Genomic DNA, 16,931 nt, shown 5'->3' with positions numbered 1-16,931 from the left:
CATCAAATAAATAACTACTGTATATAAACTGCAACAAACTCAGAAATGCACAATTGTTTGAAAAATCAGAATAGCAAAACAAGAACCCAAAATTGGTAGGTTTTGAATTTGTCACAATCATGACATTTTTTATCATAATTCTGAATTTATAGTTTGCAGTTGGAAACACAGTACTTTTATTTTCCATCTGAATTTATCAGAATTATGGGATAAAAAGTAAAATATTTTTAACTCCGTGGCAGAAAGGGGCTTCAATCGCTACATACAATATCATTAAAAATCCCCTCTCGTGGATCAGTTCCCCATATTTAATTCTTTTAAATGAAAACTTGACATATTACTAATTTTTGTTTCGATTTTTCTGTTACGGGGGTCAGCCTAAAAAATACAGGTGTCCTCCGTTTTCTTGCATGAACCTCACATATATATATACACACACGTTCAAATATACTCCAAAAAAGTATTTGGACACTTAAACAACATCTAAAAATGTCTAAATGTCATCCATCAAATGCAAAATATCATTCGAACGAAAGCACAAGCACACTTTCAGAGTTTTTGTTGGATGTTAAACGATACATATACTGTGCAAAAACAAGACTTCAAATCTGTTCGTAGTCTGTGCGATGATCTAAAAGAGACACTGAGGCCTGTCGGTTGCAAAATAGCTCGTCAAGTTGAAGTGCACTGACATTTTCAAGTGTCCAGGTATGTTTTGGGAGCTTCACTGCAGTACATTGCAATATGATCAAAGGCGAAATATCATCATCTGTCATGTTCTCCGGCTCTCGGCTACAATGTATTATTGTATGGTTTTATATAAACTACAATGGAATTTCTAGTACAGGTATCACACTTTTAAAACAAAGAGTTGTGACATGTAAATGATCCAGTATAATAAACGATATATTTAACCATCTCTTAACATGATGTGTGTTGATTTTGTACATTGTTGCCAGTGTCGATGTTGTGTTATAATTATGTGCTTGACATAACTGATAACAAACAACTAAATGAAGTTCAACTTTAAAAACTAGTTAAGAAAAAACACCTGAAAATATATTAAATATTAATTATATTAATATAAAATATATTCATTCTTGTTTTCTTAACTCTTCTGTACTTTTTTTACACTGTAAATACACAGGGTTTTCTAAGCCTTTGTCTAAAAATGTATATAACAATCTATAAATGTGGCATTTAAAAATATTCAGCACTGGTGGAAGGCACACGTTGACTCAAGGTCGCAGGCGGAGTGCCTTAGTGCCCCACCAGTGACGATATACAGCAACATCGCACTGCTAAAAGTGTGATATTGCGCTTATACAACAGTTCGATGGCATAATTAAAAATAAAAATCAAACACGGAGAGTCTCAAAAACCCTTTTGTATGAGGAACTACTTTCTTCCGCCGTTCATTCACATCTGCAGCTGACGTCAGAACAGCAGAAGCCATTACGAATTCACCAACGTCACTTTAGAGCTGGTGTTTGAATGATTCTCTAGTGTAATGTCTAAAGTGATGACAAAACAGGTGATTTTGCTGACATTTTAAGATTATAGGGCTGAACGGCATGAAATGCCATCAGTCTACAGACTACAGAGATATCTTGCAGTATTTCTTTGTTGCAATCGGAAGATCACAATAATGATCCCTGAAAAAGCCAACACGAACACTAGCAGATGACTACAGCACTACAGAATACCAAAGAGAGAGATCGACTTTGAATGTCACTTTCCTGTTTAATAAAGATCAGCTGTAGTTTGAAATTAAAGAGTCTCCTTTAAGGACTTATTGTGTGGTTTCTGTCGCCATCTTGTGGCGGAACGACAACCATCTTTGCTCTGCTCAGTATGACAGGGCTGATTGTCCAACAGCTGCAGGCACGTGCACACATAGGGCTCAAGCTGTGCAGTGCACATGCCCTTTTTAGTCTTGGATAGAAAGTGCCCTTCGAAAATGATCAAAAGTGCCCCCGCGACGCGACACACCCTCCGTCCTGCCCTTCAGTAGGCGCACGACAACACTGATCTTGAGTACGCGCGCTCAACCCCCCCTCCCCCGCTTTACAGTACGCGCACGCAAAACACATCTCATCCCCTATATATACACACACACACACACACACACACACACACACACACACACAGTTGAAGTCAAAATTATTAGCTCACCTTTGATATTTTTTATTATTATTTTTTTATGTTTTCCAAATGATCTTTAACAGAGTAAGGAAATTTTTACAGTATGTCTGATAATATTTTTTCTTTTGAAGAAAGTCATTTGTTTTTTTGGCTAGAATAAAAGCAGTTTTTCATTTTTTGAAAAACATTTTAAGGACAAAATTATTAGCCTCTTTAAGCTATATATTTTTCCAATAATCTTCAGAGCAAACCATCGTTATACAATAACTTATTAAGCCTAATTACCCTAACCTGCCTAGTTAACCTAGTTAAGCCTTTAAATGTCACTTTAAGCTGTATAGAAGTGTCTTGAAAAATATCTAGTCAAATATTATTTCCTGTCATAATGGCAAAGATAAAATAAATCAGTTATAAGAAATTAGTTATTAAAACTATTATGTTTAGAAATGTGTTGAAAAAAAAAATCTTCTCTCCGTTAAACAGAAATTGGGGAAAAGAATAAACAGGTGGTCTAATAATTCTGACTTTAACTACACACACACACTAACAGTTCTGTCTGGTTCTCGAATCTGATTGGCTGATAGCTGCATCAACAGCACTCATCCAGCCTCTTCACCCTTCTGTATTACTCCACCCACATAGAGTGACAGCAGATGAATAAACTCACTACAGTTTGACAAATATTGCAGCTGTTGGACAACATAATGGACTTTTTAAGGCTTTTCGGGCAAGAGTGTAATCATTTAGATTGCAACTATGCAGTTTATTTAGAAGAATTGTGCGTTTTTAAAAGTTTTATAATTTTGGAGATTCAGCGCTTGGGAGATGGGACTGAAATATGGGAAACTCCCAGGACAAATGGGAGTGTTTGCAGGTATGGCAATATTGAAGTCATAACAGTGCGATATGGCTCAATATCGTCACTGGTGGGACACTAAGGCACTTCAATTGCTACGAGTGTGATATTGCTTTATATATATATATATATATATATATATATATATATATATATATATATATATATATATATATTCATTCATTCATTTTCTTGTAGACGTAGTCCCTTTTTTTATCCGGGGTCGCCACAGCAGAATGAACCGCCAACTTATTCAGCAAGTTTTTCTTTTACACTGCGGATGCCCTTCCAGCCGCAACCCATCTCTGGGAAACATCCACACACACACACACACACTCATACACTACGGACAATTTAGCCTATCCAATTCACCTGTACCGCATGTCTTTAGACTGTGGGGAAAACCAGAGCACCCGAAGGAAACCCAAACATGCAAACTCCACACAGAAAAGCCAACTGAGCCATTGCAACCTTCTTGCTGCTACCTACCTGGTGCACTACCTACTGCGCCACTGCTTCGGCCTCTATATATATGTGTGTATATATATATATATATATATATATATATATATATATATATATATATATATATGTGTGTATATATATATATATATATATATATATATATATATATATATATATATATATATATATATATATATATACACAGAGAGAGAGAGAGAAAAAACCCCAAACAAAAGCATGTAAATAATTATTGTTTTCGAGTGTATAGCAACATAACTTTTAAGAAAATGTCTGAAATGATACATCGAGACTCATCAAAGTTTTGGTATGGTTTATTTTTCCAATAGTGTTATTTTCGATCAGACAAAAAAAAAAAAAAGATTCAAAATCCAACAAAAAAGATAAATATCCAAAACCGATTAAATATACATATTTATAGCACCTGGCACAGTCCGATCGCAAACTGTGTGAACTGAACATTAAGAAAACAGAGCTGTAAAACAGTGTGTTTCACTTGCGCACTTCAGTCTTGCGTGGAAAAACTCTCCGATTTAGACCACAAACACACACCATCACATCGTTCGTTCAATAGCGTCACTCCCGCAACAATAAATACTGTACACATGCGCTCTTAATGTACACTGAGAGGTATTTCAGTGGCTTTGATATCGATGCTTTTACCTTTATGAACTACAACATCCTAGCTCTCTAACATCCATTTACTGCAGTACTTCAAGTAGATGATTTGTGAAAGTCACAGTTCCGCGTGTCACATGGTATAAAGTCTCAAATAGCATGTGTGAACTGTCAGAAAGCCCTCAGGCTGTGGCGATAGTGATAAATTACACAGACAGAGCTTCCACAGAGCACTTTCATTAAAAACTACTTCTTCTAGATAACAGTTTGGAAACTGATTGAGCTTTTACTGCAGGCACGACACAAAACCCCTACACTTCAGTTTTGGGTCTACAATGACTTGCACATTAAAGGAACACTGTCCAATTTTTTGGAAAGAGGCTCATTTTACCGTTCCCTTGGATGTAACTGTTGAGTTTTACCCTTTTTTTAATCCATTCAGTTAACTAGCTTTTAGCATATCTTAGCATAAATCATTAAATCGGACTAGAACATTAGCATTTAGCTCAAAAAACATACAATGTTTTGATCAATTTTCCATCTTAAACTGCGACTATTCAGTAGTTAGGTCATGTACTTCGAAAGTTGATATTAAAAGTTGCTATTGTCTAGGCTGATATGTCTAGGAACTGTACTCTCATTCCGGCGTAATGATCAAGGAATTTTGCTGCCGTACCAAGCTTAAAACAGTTATATTACGCAACACCTTAAAATAGTCCCTAAGTAACAGCACTGCATAATATTATTGCCCCTGCTTCAGCCATGGTACAGCAGCAAAGTTCCTTGATTATTAAGCCAGAATGAAAATTTATTTCCTAGCCGTATCAGCCTAGACAATAGCAACCTTTCATTTTCTGTAGTACATATAATGTGAAAACAAAATAGTCATGCTTCTTGTAGGAAAACTTTTTACATTTCTTGAGCAAGATGCTAATGGTCTAATCAGAATCCTTTATCTATGCTAAGCTAAGCTAAAAGTGCTCCTGCTAGACCTGGAGATCGACTGAATGGATTAAAAAAATGGTAAAACTCATCTGCTTAACCCTAGTAGAGCGGTCATGTATCAAGACCAACAGAAAATGACATGTTGATATTTTCTTAGGCTGATATGTCTAGGAACTATACTCTCATTCTGGAGAAATAATCAAGAAAATTTGCTACTGTACCATGGTTGAAGCAGACACAATGATATTACACATCCGCTGAAAATAGTCCCTAGGTAATAGCACTGCATAATATCATTGCCTTTGCTCCAGCCATGGTACAGCAGCAAAGATTATTGATTATTATACCAGAATTAAGAGTATAGTTCCTAGCCATATCGACTTAGAAAACAGCAACTTAATTTCCGTTGGTCTTAGTACACAATGGAAATACAGAAAACACACTTCAAGTAAAAACAAACTATTAAAACGCTTTTTTTGTGCAAGATGCTAATGGTTTAATCTGAATTAATTATTTATGCTAAGCTAAGCTAAAAGTGCTCCCACCAAACCTGGAGATCGGCTGAATGGATTCAATAATTGTAAAACTCATCTGCTTAACCATAGAGGAGCAGTCATGTACTAAGACCAACAGAAGATGACAAGTTGATATTTTCTTAGGCTGATATGTCTAGGAACTATACTTTCATACTGGAGTAATAATCAAGAAACTTAGCTGCCGTACCATGGTTGAAGCAGGCACAATTATATTACACAACACCTGAAATAGTCCCTAGGTAACAGTGTAATATCATTGCCCCTGCTTCAGTCATGGTACAGCAGCAAAGATCCTTGATTATTAGGCCAGAATGTGAGTTTAGTTCCTATCCATATCAGGATAGGAAAGTAGCAACTTTTCATTTTCCGTCTGTCTTAGTACACAATGTAAATACAGAATAGTCATGCTTCAAGTGGGAAAACTATCAAAACTCTTTGACATTTTTGAGTGAGATGCCAATGGTCTAATTCAATTCAATTATCTATGCCAAGCTTAGCTAAAAGTGCTCCTGGGAGATCGGCTAAATGGATTCAAAAATGGTAAAACTCATCTGCTTAACCCTTGAAGAGCTGTAAAATGAGCCTACTTCCAAAAAAGTGAGTAAAATATTTTCATTATGTAATTTCTTGATTATTTATATTGATGAACTGTCTTTTTTTTTATCTGTCCAGAGTGTGATATTTATTTCAACACACTGGAAGAGGCTGGGTATAAATTCTAAACCAACCTTCAAAACACAACAGTCAAAATGATTTAAGTTTAACGTTTAATAGTCGACATTTAGATTTTTTTCGATTAAGTGGTTAAAAAGGGTTATGTGGGTCTTGTACTGATGTCTGGCATTTGGTTTTATTCATTTAATGTTGAAATAGCTCAACAAAAAAAGTAAATCTACTATTAATTTATCTCAGGTCATCCAATACATAGGTGACTTTTTTTTTCTTCAGTAGATTTTAGCTGAAACTTTGGTCAATGAACAACAGCACTTTGAGAGTCTAAAAAAGCACACACACAAAACAAAATGAATACTTTAGCACTCAGAACTGTTAACTCCAAATATGCATTTTAAAGGTAAAGTCATAAATAATGTTAAGTTTCTTTCACAAGGTCAATCGCTTTCCTTCACAAGACCTCAATGTACCATCAGAAGCCACGAATATTAATTTTATTTTGCTGGTATGTGCTTTTTTTTTTTTACTCTGAAACTCCCAGTAGCCACTGACTTTCATTTTATGAACACAAATGAACAAACAGATAAAAAATCTACTTTAATGTTGTAAGTCACCTACAACATGGATGAGCTAAATTACCAGCAATTTAAAACCTAATTTAAAATATAGCTCATCATTCCTACACCTTTAGCATCATGTAAATAGCAAAACTCCTTAAATAATGCAGTCATATGGTCATGTAAAGATTTTTTAATAAAGATAAAACTAGCATATTTGTTGGTGTAGAATAGATGAAGCGCATTTATTACAGAACTACTTTATAGGCATACCACAAAAATAAGACTTTTTTTTTTTAAAGAACTTTGTTTTGCTGCAAATTATAGTGTTTTTTAATAAAGCGAGAATTATTTTATTGCTAAAATATGTTTTTATTATTAATTGTTTTATTTTAGACTAAGAGTCTACTGTTATGATCTGTCAAAATGGGAAAAAATGTAAACAAATGGAATTAGCCCCAAATTAATTCTATATATTGTATTTTCTTTAAAGAATGTGACAAATGGTACATCTTTTTTTCCTCACGAGGCAACTGGTATGAGTTTACATTCACTGATATTTTCCGTCCTCAAAGTTGAAAGTATCAATACTGTGATGCATTTTCATCCATCGAAAACAAAGGCAGCGCTTCAAACCTAAAAACACACCGCCTGCATGACACGTCTTTACATCAGACACAGAAAACATGACTCCAACCCAAAACGAAACAAATGTTGCATGAAATGGAAATAAATACTGTAAAGCAAGTGTCATCCTTTTGTGTCATGAACAAAACAATAGCATACACACACACACACGCAGCAGTCCTTATGTAAATGTAGTTGTGAAGTGACAGACGTACTCTTGCAGTTGATTACGTCACAGATCCTCTGAACTGAAGGAACGGCTCCATGAAAAGCCTGATCCGTGTGGCGTCACGACATGCTTGATCAAAGGCTTTTAAACCAAGGTAAGGCCACGACTCCCAGAAATGAACACAAAAACTGCCAACAAGAAAGAAGGAGATGATGTTGATGTTAAATATATAGCTACGTGCTAATGTGTTTGAGTCACTTTATTTGAAAATAGTCTCATTTTTCAAGCCACCCAGAGTTGGAGAGTCGTGTTTTACTATTTTTGAATCCCTTCATCCCTTTTCCGGGTCTAGCGGGAGTATTTTAGCTTAGCTTAGCATAAATCATTAAATCAGATTAGACCATTAGCATCTCCTAGACCAGGGGTGCCCAAAATCGGTCCTAGAGGGCCAGAGTCCAATACATTTTTGTTCAACTTGCCTCAACACACTGACACGGATGTTTCTAGATAGCCTAGTAAAAGCTTGATTAGCCAGCCCAGGTGTGTCTGATTGGGGTTGGAACTAAACTTTGCTGGACACCGGCTCTCCAGGACCGAGTTTGGGCATCCCTGTCCTACACCATTAACATCTTATTAAAAAAATGACCAAAGAGTTTGGATAACCTTCCCTATTTAAAGCTTGATAAATTTTTGAGGAAGATGCTAATGGTCTAATATGATTCAATGATCTATGCTAAGCTAAGTTAAAAGTGCTTCCATCAAACCTGGAGATCGTATTCAAAGATGGTAAAACTGAACTGTTAAACTATAAGGGAGCTGTAAACTTAGCCTATTTCCAAAAAAAAAAAAAAAAGTGGAGTGTTCCTTTAAAATGTATTCGTCTAGAACAGTGTTTCTCAACCACGTTCCTTGAAGACCATCAGCTCTGCACATTTTCCATTTCTCCTTAACCAAACACGCCTGATTCAAATCATCCTCTTATTAGCAGAGACTGAAAGACCTGTAACGGGTGTGACAGACAAGGGAGACATCCAAAACATGCAGTGTTGGTGGTCCTCCAGGAAAGAGGTTGAGAAACACTGCACTGAAATAATGCACATTATTAGGTACACATGTTTAACAACAACTTTTTGCAAATATCATATGGATGGATGGATGGATGGATGAAAAAAGATGGACAGAACAATAGATAGATATAAAGACAGATGGATAGATAGATAGATAGATAGATAGATAGATAGATAGATAGATAGATAGATAGATAGATAGATAGATAGATAGATAGATAGATAGATAGATAGATAGATAGATAGATAGATAGATAGATAGATAGATCAGATGACAGATGGAACAATAAATAGATGGAAAGAACAACAGATGGATGGATGGATGGATGGATGGATGGATGGATGGATGGATGGATGGATGGATGGATGGATGGATGGATGGATGGATGGATTGGATGGACAGATAGATAGACCGATAGATGACAGAACAGAAGATAGTTATAAAGACAGACAGAAATAAAGATGGATGGACAGATGGATAGATAGATGGACAGAACAATAGATAGATGTACAGAATGATAGATGCATAGATGTATGAATAGAACGATAGATAGATGGACAGATGGAACAATAGATAGATGGATAGAACAATAGATGGATGAACAATAGATTGGTGGATGGATATAAAGAGACAGGTATAAGGATGGATGGAGGATAGATAGATAGACAGAACAGTAGATGTATAGAATGACAGAAATAAATAGATGGATAAAATGATAGATGTATAAATGGACAGATGGAACAATAGATAGACAGACGGACAGACAGACAGACAGACAGACAGACATAGATAGATGGACAGATGGATAGACAGATGGAACAATATATAGATAGAATAAAATAACAGATGATGGATGGATATAAGACAGGCAGATACAAGGATGGAGGGACAGATGGACAGAACTGAAGATAGATGTATAGAATGATAGATGGATGGATAAAACGACAGACAGATATATGGATAGAACGATAGAAGGACTGACGGGCTATCGGTGTGTACCCAGTAAAATATCCAGTGTGTGTGTTGTAAATCTGCAGCTGAAGTGCTGATGATGACTCACGGTCCAGGTTGAAGGCACTTCAGCTGCTCCCTCTGCTGGTGTGCTGGAGCTCAGGGTTGCTGTTGATCTCCTCTTCATCCCCCTGCTCCTCCTCCTCCTCTTCCTCTGCCCATCCACCTAGACGGCCTGAAGTGTGCGGCACCAGAGTGACCGTCTGAGGAGCTGCAGCGCAAACACAACAGCATTATAGCAGGTATGTGTCATTGACCAGAAAATTCCACTTCTAAGCTCATGGATCACTGTTTATTTAATGCAAAGACCTGAATGAAGAACTCGTCATGGACCATAATATGAAAAGTAATATATTAGTCCAGTTTTCTAGTAAAGCCACTGATGTTTTGATGAGGTTAAAAACAAATACGTCAGTTTAACAAACTAGCATTATAAATAACTTTTAGAGTGTTTATTAATATAATCTACATAAGCTAACACTGAACATTTCAAGTATGAGTGGACTGATTTAATTTACTACAGTTTTTTCCAATTGTTTACACACATTTTCTAAGAGCAGGTCTCATATTGTCAGAACTCTACACACAAATCACAAAACACACACACATTGGGCAAAACTCTTCAATTCTTCTACAAAATGAAACTTCGTTCAAAACAATGTGATTTCTTCTCAAAATGGTCTTTGTTTTCAAATGACACACACAAACCATCACATGAATAGACATTCATAAGATCAGTTGAACACTGAGGTGCTCAATGTAAAACACTATGACTTCTTCTCCATTCATCATTATGACTTTCTGTAAGCCTTTTTTGTTCAGTGTTACACTTTACTAGACAGTAGGCCTACATAAGTGCACTGTAAAATATTTCAGAATATTGTTTTTATACAAAACAAACAAATATCAAATATATTTTACCCACAAATACAGTGTACACAGTGTTCATCACAACCAACACAACGTTGCAGATAACGTGGTCTACATATACCATCAACAGAAGTATTTACTGAATACAGTCACAGTAAAAAAAACAGCTATACTGCATCCTCTTTTCTGTTTTGGTCTGGCCAAGCAGCGGGGGAAATGTCACTTTCCAGCCACGAAAAGCATCAACTGCTATAGCTTGGAGAAAAGGGTATACGTGTGTGTGGATTTCGGTCATGCACTTTACATCTCCACGCAGAAAAAAAATCCTCAATAGGTTTGAGGAATGGAGAATATGGAGGGAGATAAATCACTAAAAATTGTGGGTGGGAAGTGAACCAGTTATGATCCAGATGAGCTCTGATTTCTAAATTGAAATTCTGTGAGACAAGTGTTTACTCATGTGATGAGTTAGTATGCTAAGTAGGGCAACTGACTTTACAATTGTGAATGACAGTGTGTTCCTTGTGAAAACAAAAGATTTTCTGCATGAAAATTGTGCAAAATGCAGAGAATTGTGTGTAGTATTTTGAAAAAAGTGTGTTGTAAACCTGCAATTTGAGTGTAAAGCAGGAACTGTGCTTGTAGTTTAGCAGAATTGATTCAGGGGGTTGGTGCATCAGTTACATGTTGCAGAAATTGTGTCTGTAGTACGAGTAATTGTGTGTAAACAACTAAGAAAAACTGTAATATTGATTCAAAATTAGCATGGCAACCCATTCACTAAAACTTTCGTCATAGAACCTACTGGACCCCACTTAAAAGACATCATATCAATGCCTCTTTTAGTCCATTCTGTTATAAATGTCCTGACCAGGAACTTGCATCTTTTTTTCACATGATGTGGGAATGTGGAAAAATACTAAAGTTTTGGAATAAGGACTGTGCTATTTTGTCTAAAAGTATTAAATATCCTGTGCCAGTGAATACTTCCATTCTATTACTGAGCGTTGATTCTACGTTGAACCTCACCAAGCTACAAAAAGCTGTTTGGCTGGCTTAACTCCTGCAAAAAAAAAAAAAACTACTAGCCCAATATTGGCTGCCTCTACATAATTTGGACACATACAAGTGTTTGGTACAACTTTAGGACATTATAATGTTGGAATTACCCACAGCCCGAATAAACTTGGTACAAATGAGTATATTAAACATCTGGACATGAGCTGCTGACAAAATCTCCATGTTTATTGCACAAAACAATTACCAGGATCCAGAATGATCACCTTACTTTGTATAGTTGATACTGTATTTTGTTTTTCTGTTAACTTCTATTCATTGGATATCCCAGTTTTTAGAGAGGGGGGAGAGGTGGGGGTATTTGAATTGATATATTTCATTCATTCATTCATTCATTTTCTTGTCGGCTTAGTCCCTTTATTAATCCGGGGTGGCCACAGCGGAGAAAACCGCCAACTTATCCAGCAAGTTTTTACGCAGCGGATGCCCTTCCAGCCACAACCCAACTCTGGGAAACATCCACACACACATTCACACACACACTCAAACACACTACGGACAATTTAGCCAACCCAATTCACCTGTACCGCATGTCTTTGGACAGTGGGGGAGCACCTGGAGGAAACCCACGCGAACGGAGGGAGAACACCAACTGAGCTGAGGTTCGAACCATCGACCTTCTTGCTGTGAGGCAACAGCACTATCTACTGCGCCACTGCTTCGCCTTTAGATCCATTTCATTATATTGTTTTTTCAACCTGTATGTTTTGTTAAAAACTAATAAAAAAAATAGCATAGCAAAATAGTACATATTCATAAGTTAAAAGTATAACATTGTTTTATTCAAACATTGATGAAAAAATAAATGGATTAGCATAAATTAATTGAATCAGATTAGACCTTTAGCATCTCAAAAATGACCAAACAGTTTCCATAATTTTCCTATTTAAAGAATTTCCTAGGCTAATCACAATTTTTTTTTGTGCGAGATGCTAATGGTCTAATATGATTCAATGATCTATGCTAAGCTAAGCTAAAAGTGCTTCCACCAGACCTGGAGATCAGCTGAATAGATTAAAAATTGTAAAACTCAACAGTTTAACTCAAGTGGAGTCGTAAATCCCAACGGCGACAGTGCGCTTACCACACACCAGCTATAGGTGGAGTGTTGAGACAGTGATAGAGCCAATTCGGTGGATCAGGATGATTGGGAGGCCATGATCGTAATGGCCAATGGGGAGAATTTGGCCAGGACACCGGGGACTCTGCGATTTTTAATGACCACAGAGAGTCAGGACCTCGGTTTAACATCTCATCCGAAAGACGGCACCCACTGACAGTATAGTGTCCCTTTCACTTTTAGGGTGCTTTCACACCTGTGAATCGATTCATTTGTCATGAAACAGGGATTGAAATTGTTACAATGTTGCTCTTTGCTCTTGGAGCGGTTCGCTTTCACACTGAAGTTTCTAATCAGACCAAAAGAGCTAAAACAAGTCACGTGTGAGTAAACTCTCCTCATATTGGTCAGAGTGTCAGGGTTTATTTTGCAGAGTCCCGCTCAGCTGTCAGGGGAGGTTGTGGTTTGGTAGTGTTTGACATGGTAGATAGAGAGAGGAGAGATGCGGTGGGGAGGGGTATAAAGGGTGTGCAACATATTTGAGGATCGGGAGGGAGATGCGAGATTACCTGGAGATTATCACTCGTTTGCGGGCATCCGGGAGACTCCCGAAACTTCCCGCCCTACTCATAATTCTCTATGCCTATTACATATCCATAAAACACTGTGATATAACCACGCTCAGATCGTATCGCTTTCTCACTGCAATCGATCCACTACAGAGTTCGTTTCAATCGAGCCAAGACCACCTCATTCATGCGATCTTGGAGCGATTGATTTGGCATGGATCCTAGCGCGATTGCTGGTTTCACATATGCCAAACGAACCGCGCTAACTGGGCAAACGAGACAGGTTTCCGAAACAAAAGCGTAGGTGTAAAAGCACCCTTACTGGGGCATTTGAGGACTCAAGTTGTGCGCCCCCTGCTGGCCTCTCTAACACCACTTCCAACAGCAACCCACTTTTCCTATGTGGTCTCCCATCCAGGTACTGACCAGGCCCTGCTTAGCTTCAGTGAGTAACCGTTTTAAGCTCCAGGGTGATATGGCCATGGTATAATATAGATTTTAACTAGCTAAAACATTAACAAGGTGTATACATGACAAGAATAAACAAAGAAAAATAGCACTTATTTATTCATTAAGTAACATTACTATTTATTTGTTATTTAATAATCATTTATAAATTCATATTCAAATAATTTATAAATCCTGTAAAACCGCTGTTCATTATCAGTCTGTAATATCTCAGGCATTAACTCGTGCTAACAACTACTAAAAGAACAATACTTCTTTTAATTTCTTATCATTTTACATTCATTCATTCATTATTGCCACAGCTGAATGAACCGCCAACTATTCCAGCAATTGTTTTATGCAGCGGATGCCCTTCCAGCCGCAACACAGTACTGGGAAACACCCATACACACTCTCATTCACACACATACACTACGCCTAATTTAGTTTATTCAATTTACCTATACCGCATGTCTTTGGGCTGTGGGGGAAACCGGAGCGAAGACAAGAAGAACATGCAAACTCCACACAGAAAGGCCAACTGGCCAAACCGGGACTCGAACCAGCGACCATCTTGCTGTGAGGCGATAGTGCTAACCACTGAGCCACATCATTTTATCGGCATAAAATATAATATTTCTTTTTTCAAAGTGAATGTACAGCAGTAAAATAATGAATCATAATAATGAGAGGCTTGCTTTGAGTTCTAACTGGTAGATGTGACTCATTTGAATGTTAGTTTGAATGTTGATGCTGTTAACTCACCACTGGCGCTCATGTCCCTCATTGGCACAGGGGCCTGAAACTGTCCAGATGCATGATGGGTCTTCTGCTGATGCACCTGGGATTATCACCATGATTAGAAATAGCACTGTTTCTCAACCACACTCCTGGAGGACCACCAGTTCTGCACATTTTCCATGTCTCCTCAACCAAACACACCTGATTCAAATCATCAGCTCATTAGCAGAGACTGAAAGACCTGTAATGAGTGTGACAAACAAAGGAGGCATGCAAAACATGCAGGCTGTTTCTTAATATGCGTTCTTTAGCTGTCTTGCGTCCTCGTGTTAACGTGTAACGTCATCATCTGCCGCCAAAATTCAGTTCGAATACTCAAAACCGCAAGAACAGAGGACGCATGAAAGTTCCCGGATATGTTCTTGATATCGAGGACACACCGATTCAGACTTGAGCACCGATCTCACTTTAGAAGACCCTGAAATCATTGCGACTGGAGGTGGGAAGCGCAGCATTTTATTTAGGTTTATTATTAATGTTCAGAGATATTGCTTATTTACCTCAGGAGTTTCCCAAAACAAAACAGTGAAAGTAAACATTACCATGAACATCTTAATAAAGGAATGAACACATTAAGGGTGTTTGTTTGCTGAAATTCATATTAAAATCTGTTTTATTTATATTGTGCAATGTATATTTATAATGTTTTTATGCAAAGTATATATTTTGAAAAGGAAAAAAAAAAACAATAAATAGTTGTATGAATGCTGTACTGTTTGAATAATTTTCCATTTAAAATGTGTGACGGTCACGTGACCATCAGGAAGAACGCATCATATCATTTCTCACAGGAGAGTTCGTTCTTCCGAGGACGCCCGGCAACACTGATCTCCACAAAATCGCAAGTTCGTTCTCTGCGTTTTTAGAATTGAGAAACAGCCACAGTGTTGGTGGTCCTCCAGGAACGTGGTTGAGAAAAGCTGATATATAGTAATGAAAAGCGTTTATTAGTGTCATTGTGTGTCCTCATTACTCACCTCATGCATGTATATTGCGTGCAGACTCATCTCTGCAGACGCAAACTCTGACGCCAGCGCTGAACGAGACTGACTGAGCATCCTGGGGTCACTAGCAGACATGCTAATGAAAAGATAGCATTCATTAGGCGTGTACACATTTGAATCGAAGGCTACTGAGAAGCATTTTGCATGATCAGGTCAAAGAGGGAGGCATATTTATTCTTTATTTATTTAGCTTCAGTCATTTGTATTCAGATAAATGAAAACGCAGGGTTAGTTAGAGGTACTGCATGGAAGTTTTTAAAGCAGAAAAATACTATAGTGTGTTTGCAGAGATATTCAAATTCAATTCAAAACTATTTGCATTAGTGCTGGGCGAAGATTAATCAGGAATCATGATTAATCACATTAAAATTAAAAGTTTGTTTTGACATAAGATATGTGTGTGCAATATATATATCTATTATATGTAATACATACACTTAGGTAAAACTATACTATACTGCTTCTGCTTTCTTCTGCCCATCTGCCACAAGGTTCGATATGTTGTGGGTTCAGAGATGTTCTTCTGCATACCTCAGTTGTAACGAGTGGTTATTTGAGTTACTGTTGCCTTTCTATCAGCTGGAACCAGTCTGCCCATTCTCCTCTGACCTCTGGCACCAACAGCCATGCCACGTTCAAAGTCACTTAAATCACCTTTGTTCCCTATTCTAATGCTCGGTTTGAATGGAAGCAGATCGTCTTAACCATGCCTACATGCTTAAATGCATTGAGTTGTTGCCCTGTGATTGGCTGATTATTGAGCAGTTGGACAGGTATACCTAACAAAGTGGCCGATCAGTGTATATATTTAATACATATACACAGTCCACATACATATATTTTGTCAAAGCAAACTTTTATATCGGATGCAATTCATGTTTGCCCAGCACTTATTTGAATAAATAATAATAATAAATAATTATAAATCACATAATATAAATACATTATTAACAAAAAATGACTCAAACATGCTTTTAGCGTTTAATTTGGATTTAAAAAAGCAAGTTAAGGCACTGGGAGTGGCTTTATAGACTGTTTTGAGGGGTTGTAAACAATAACAGTGGTCCTAATGTATTTCCTGTATTACATTTTTAATTTCCAAATGCTTCCAAAAATCCAAAAAAGGTCCAGATATTGATAAAGAATGTTATGGCAGCCATTTTAACATTATTATATATATGATTAAATTGCCTCCTGTTACAGTTATGAAACAGTTTGGCAACAAGCAGGACATGTTCTTGGGCCAGTGACATCACCCCATTGAAATAGTTTATTGCTGTGGTTCTCAAACTGTGGTACGCAGGCTTCCTTCTAGTGGTTATGTGGAGGAATCGTGAATAATTAAAGTAAAAAATGAACACACTTTTAACCCTAGCATACGATAACACCGCTGTGATCAGTAAACTGATTTTAATA

General features: G+C 37.1%; 1 protein-coding gene across 1 annotated transcript in view; it reads right to left on the bottom strand.

The window, feature by feature from the left end:
* Window positions 1–3,785: 3,785 nt before the first annotated feature.
* Window positions 3,786–16,931, bottom strand: part of atg9b (autophagy related 9B) — a 37,737-nt gene continuing 24,591 nt past the window's right edge. The window contains 4 exon segments of the mRNA NM_001320078.1: window positions 3,786–7,796; window positions 9,737–9,898; window positions 14,476–14,551; window positions 15,489–15,591. Of these exon segments, the coding sequence (NP_001307007.1) occupies window positions 9,756–9,898; window positions 14,476–14,551; window positions 15,489–15,591 (322 nt within the window). The 3' untranslated portion in view covers window positions 3,786–7,796; window positions 9,737–9,755.

The sequence above is a fragment of the Danio rerio genome, chromosome 24, assembly GCF_052040795.2.
Source record: "Danio rerio strain M-AB ecotype USA chromosome 24, GRCz13ab, whole genome shotgun sequence".
Taxonomy (NCBI): Eukaryota; Metazoa; Chordata; class Actinopteri; order Cypriniformes; family Danionidae; genus Danio; species Danio rerio.
The sequence above is the reverse complement of the archived record's forward strand: the minus strand, read 5'-3'. Positions and strand labels throughout refer to the sequence as shown.